Source organism: Condylura cristata, unplaced genomic scaffold (genome assembly GCF_000260355.1).
Source record: "Condylura cristata isolate star-nosed mole 26May11 unplaced genomic scaffold, ConCri1.0 scaffold00009, whole genome shotgun sequence".
Lineage (NCBI taxonomy): Eukaryota > Metazoa > Chordata > Mammalia > Eulipotyphla > Talpidae > Condylura > Condylura cristata.
This window is the reverse complement of record NW_004567110.1, coordinates 4,261,860-4,266,049: the sequence shown is the minus strand read 5'-3', so window position 1 is coordinate 4,266,049 and position 4,190 is coordinate 4,261,860. Positions and strand designations below refer to the sequence as shown.

Sequence of the window (4,190 nt, the reverse complement as noted above, 5' to 3'; positions counted from 1 at the left end):
CGCGTCGGCGTCCCGGGCCCGGGCGGCCGGCGAGCATGGAGGAGAAGTACCTGCCGGAGCTGATGGCGGAGAAGGACTCGCTGGACCCCTCCTTCACGCACGCTCTGCGGCTAGTGAACCAAGGTGAGGGCGCGCGCCAGCCCCTAACTGGCGCCGGGGGCTGTTGGGGGCCGCAGTCTCGGGCCGGGGCTGGGGGGCCGGAGGTCGTGACCCGCCATCACCGCGGGGCTCCGGGGAAGCGCATCGGGGACCAGGCTGGAAGTAGACTTAGAATGACTTGAGGGGCCCGGTGACCATGCGTAGCAGGTATTTGGGTGGGGGCCGGGGAGTGGGGGGCCTTTGGGCAAAAGCCTAGATGTGAACTTGGGAAGGAAAGAGAAGGTTGGGGTGTTTGTCTGAGACTTGAATGGAATCTTTGGGGACTCCAGGAAACCCAAGGGGAAACTTGTGAGTGGAGGACAGCAAGCATCCGGGGGGCCTGGGGGCCAGAGGTGGGGGTTGTAAGGAGGTCTTTGGGAAGGATTAGGGGACTCTGGAAGTAGCTGTCTTGAGTCTGTCTAAGGAACTGGAGAAGATGGAAGGATTTGAGGGGATCAGATGCAGAAGAGCTTAAGGAGCTTAAGGGAACAGGTGCTTGGATTCTTGGTGAAGTTTGAGGACCTTGGAGAGGTTTGGGGTCGGACCCCACGCATCTGAGAGGGGAGAGTCCAGCCATACCAGGGACAGAGCCCTCCGCTTCTCCCTCATCCAGCCCCTGGCCACCGGGCTGGGGCTTCTGCCTCCCTGGGGGTGGGCAGCTCATCGCGGCCTTGCAAGCTGGCCCCCAGAAGGGTCTGTGTGCTGGAAGGGGCGGCCCAGCAACCCCATCTTGGCTCCTCTGTCCTCTGTTTGGGAAGTGCTGAGTGGGTGGCCCTCTCTGGTGACTGGCTAGAGGTTGAGAACACTGGCCAAGGCATCTCTGCTTCCTGAGCCATTTCAGCACTCAGCCAGCTCAGGGTGTGAACTGGCAAGAAGGGCCGGCAGGGCGAGGGGCCGGGGGTTTATGCCTCCGCCGGACAGCCTTCCCCTGGCTAGTTCCTCCTCGGGCTCCCTGAGTGATCTCTGGGATGGACGGTAAGTGAAGCCTTCCTTCTCCTGGGCGGTTCTCTTCTTCCTGAATCTGGAATTTGTGTTTCGGAGAAAGATGGGATTGGGGACCGTGGGTCCGCTTGTTCTCTGGGGGAGGCAGAAACATTATCTGTTACCTTTTGTAGGGCTCGCGCTAGGCAGTGACTCTCTGTGGTTCCGGGGATTAATCAGGTCTGCTGGTGTTAATGCTGGTGCCGGCTCTTTCATCGTGGGGCGTGAACGATGAAGCAGTGTTCTCCTGGCACACGGATATCTATTTTTTAAACGGCGACCTCCGGTCTTTGCCTACTGCAGCCAGTTCTTGGAGGCGATGTGTGTGTGTTGACAGATGGAGCCGGCGGGGACCCGCGTCTCTGAGAATTTAGGCAGGATGCTTGAATTGTTGAAAGGAAATTGGCTACAGAGCTTTTTATTTTGTTTTAATTTCAGGCTTATTTTTATTTCTTTAATAACATGGGTTCATGAAAAAGTAATAGGCTTGCATTGTCGGAGAGAAGGAACCTGGGCGCTGCCCCTGTGTTCCGCCGGCCTGCCCTGCCGTCAGCTGGCCCCCGGCCCTCATGGCCACATGTGCCTCTTGCTGCCTGCTGGTGAGCGGTCACCCTGGTGAGGCGTCTCTGGACACTGGCACTGGAAAGAGCCTGCAGTTTCCTTGATAAGAAGCCGCACCAGGCGGCCCTTGAGGCCCGGTTTAGCTAAGAGAAGTGGGTGCTCTCGCTCTCAAAGTGGGGAATGTCTCTGCCCGGATGGCGGGTGTCTGTTGCACGCTGGAATTCTTGGGCCTCGACCTTTTCCCTGTGTTGATGGCTTCGGGGTCCTTGAGACAGACGGGACGGTGCTGCCATTGAATGCTTTTTCCAGCCGTTCCACCTGATTACCTTACTTTTCCATCAAAAACCTGATTCCTGTAAGAAGTGCATTTCTCGGCTTGACCAGTGAGGGAAGGAGGAGGCGGGCTGCACAGGACGGCTGCACCCTGTCCATGTGGACGACTTCAGACACTTTCTCCTGAGAGCCCAGGCTGAAATGCAGCATGCCAAGCCCGATCATTTAAAATATTAATTATGCTCCGTTATGTAACTCCCGGATCACAAGTGCATTTCTACCACGTAGTGTTTCAGGTTGCAATGTGAAGGACGGGTTAGGAAGTTTTGATCTCAAATAGGATAACCGTCTTGGGCTGTGTGAAAGCTTTTTCACTCTTATGTAGCTATCTTTTTGACCGTTCGCCCCTGAAGGAAACTGACTTTTCAGAGGTCATTCTGTGTCCACTCTGGGTCTGGCTTCCGACTCGCACACCCCCGCTGGGGTGGCTGTGCTGAGCCCTCGCACACCACACGCCCGCCAGCTTCCGTGTGCAGAGTGTGGTGAAGTTGCTTGTGGCTCCTTTGGGTACCTGCTGGCCGGTTCCACGCTCACATCCCGGGGCCGGCACCGTGTCTTCCCTTTCCAGGGAAGCGGGCTGAGGAGCCAGGAGCCTCCATCCACAAGCTCGTGGGCAGCTGAGGTGGAGTTCAGCTGAAGCCGGGGCCTGTGCCCTTGAGGCCCTGGCTCTGGCTCCTCCTGTCCCCGCTCCCCATGGGAGGACGGGACACGCACACAGCACACGTGCTAATTGGAACCCCTGCTGGATCAAGGTAATTCCTGCTCCCTTTCCTGTTGCCTGACCTTGATTTTCTCTCGCCTAGTGGTATTCTTGGAAGGAACGGATTGGTGGCAGACCCTCACCAAGGGTCCCTCGGTCAGGCCAGGGCCCCTCCGGAGTGGACCCTCCTAGAACTTACCCTTAACTGTCGGAATCACCTTAATGAAACGGTGCAGAAACGGGGTGCTGTCGTTTAAAAAAAAAAATGTGTATTTGCAAACACAGATGGCCTTCCTGGCCGAGTCCCACTTTTTCTAGTAATGGATGATACCTGTGCGGCGTGAGGCTTCCAGACCGGCACCGGCACGTCACACAGCCGCCGTCCTGATGTTTATCGTCCCAGGATAACAAGTCCTGCCTCCCCACCCCCTCAGCAGAATTGGGTCCTTTGCCAACAGTGCTGGGTAACGTTGACTTGACGTTCAAACGCAGACAGGCCGTGGGGACCCCCGCCCCATGCACGCACATCAGGGCCTGTAGAGTGAATTGACTTTGCAGCTTCTTGCCAAGGAGGCTAATTGGAGCTGAAAAGTAGCGGTGCATGCTTTATATTATATTTGCTGGTAGGGGATGTGCTGACTCTTCCTAAAACCATCTTCAGAAATTTTGTACGCATTATAATTTAATCCAGCGCTCACTCTGGTATTGCTTTGGAGAGTTTCAGCCCAAGCCAAGTAACCATTAAATAAGATTACATAACCCTGTATTTTTAATTATCTGATCTAATATATGGATCCGTGGCTGGCTCCCTGCCAATTAGATGTCGTCGTGGGTTACACGAGGAGGTGGCGCACGGATGGTGGCCAAGGTGGCCTGCTGGGCCGGGGGGGGAAGCCCCCTCTGGGTGTTTCCACAGAACCGCGTGTTCTTCCTCTGACCCCAGCCCCTGGGTGGGTGAGGGGCTAGCAGCTCTCTCCGGATGTGGGCGAGGACGCCGTGGCCTGGCTGTGCGCGTCTGTGCTCCGCAGCAGTCGTGTTTCGGGGACGCCCTTTGGGCATATGTTTGGTGGCTTGAATGGCGTCAGACTGTAGAGAGAGAAGTCGGAGATGGAAACGGCGGGCTTATCTTTACTGTGCTGTCTTCGTGCGTGCGCTGGGGTGTGCTTCTCTGCCTCATCGCGAGGATGACATGCTTATTTAGTTCTTAAGTGTTGTTCTCAGGCTTATCAGGCTTTTGTTTTTCTAAGAATGAGCACAATGGCTCACACTTTTGGAGACACTCCTGGGCTTTCCAGCGTGTGTTACTGCTCAAAGGGCCCAGTGTTGTCTGACAGTGCTGTAGTCGCTGGACGTGGGCATGTGAGCACTTGCTTACCAGGTGTGCCTGCAGGTGTGTGTGCCTGCAGGTGCGTGTGCCCGCAGGTGTGCATGTGCCGGCAGGTGTCTGTCCCTCCGGGTGTGTGCCCGCAGGTGTGCA

At 56.5% G+C, this 4,190-nt stretch overlaps 1 protein-coding gene across 1 annotated transcript in view; it reads left to right on the top strand.

Annotated features, from left to right (window-relative positions):
- The first annotated feature begins 6 nt into the window (after nucleotides 1-6).
- The window catches only part of KHDRBS3 (KH domain containing, RNA binding, signal transduction associated 3), a 118,746-nt gene continuing 114,562 nt past the window's right edge, over nucleotides 7-4,190 (top strand). The window contains exon 1 of the mRNA XM_012722898.1: nucleotides 7-123. Coding sequence (XP_012578352.1) covers nucleotides 36-123 — 88 coding nt within the window. The 5' untranslated portion in view covers nucleotides 7-35. The remainder of the gene's footprint in view (nucleotides 124-4,190) is intronic.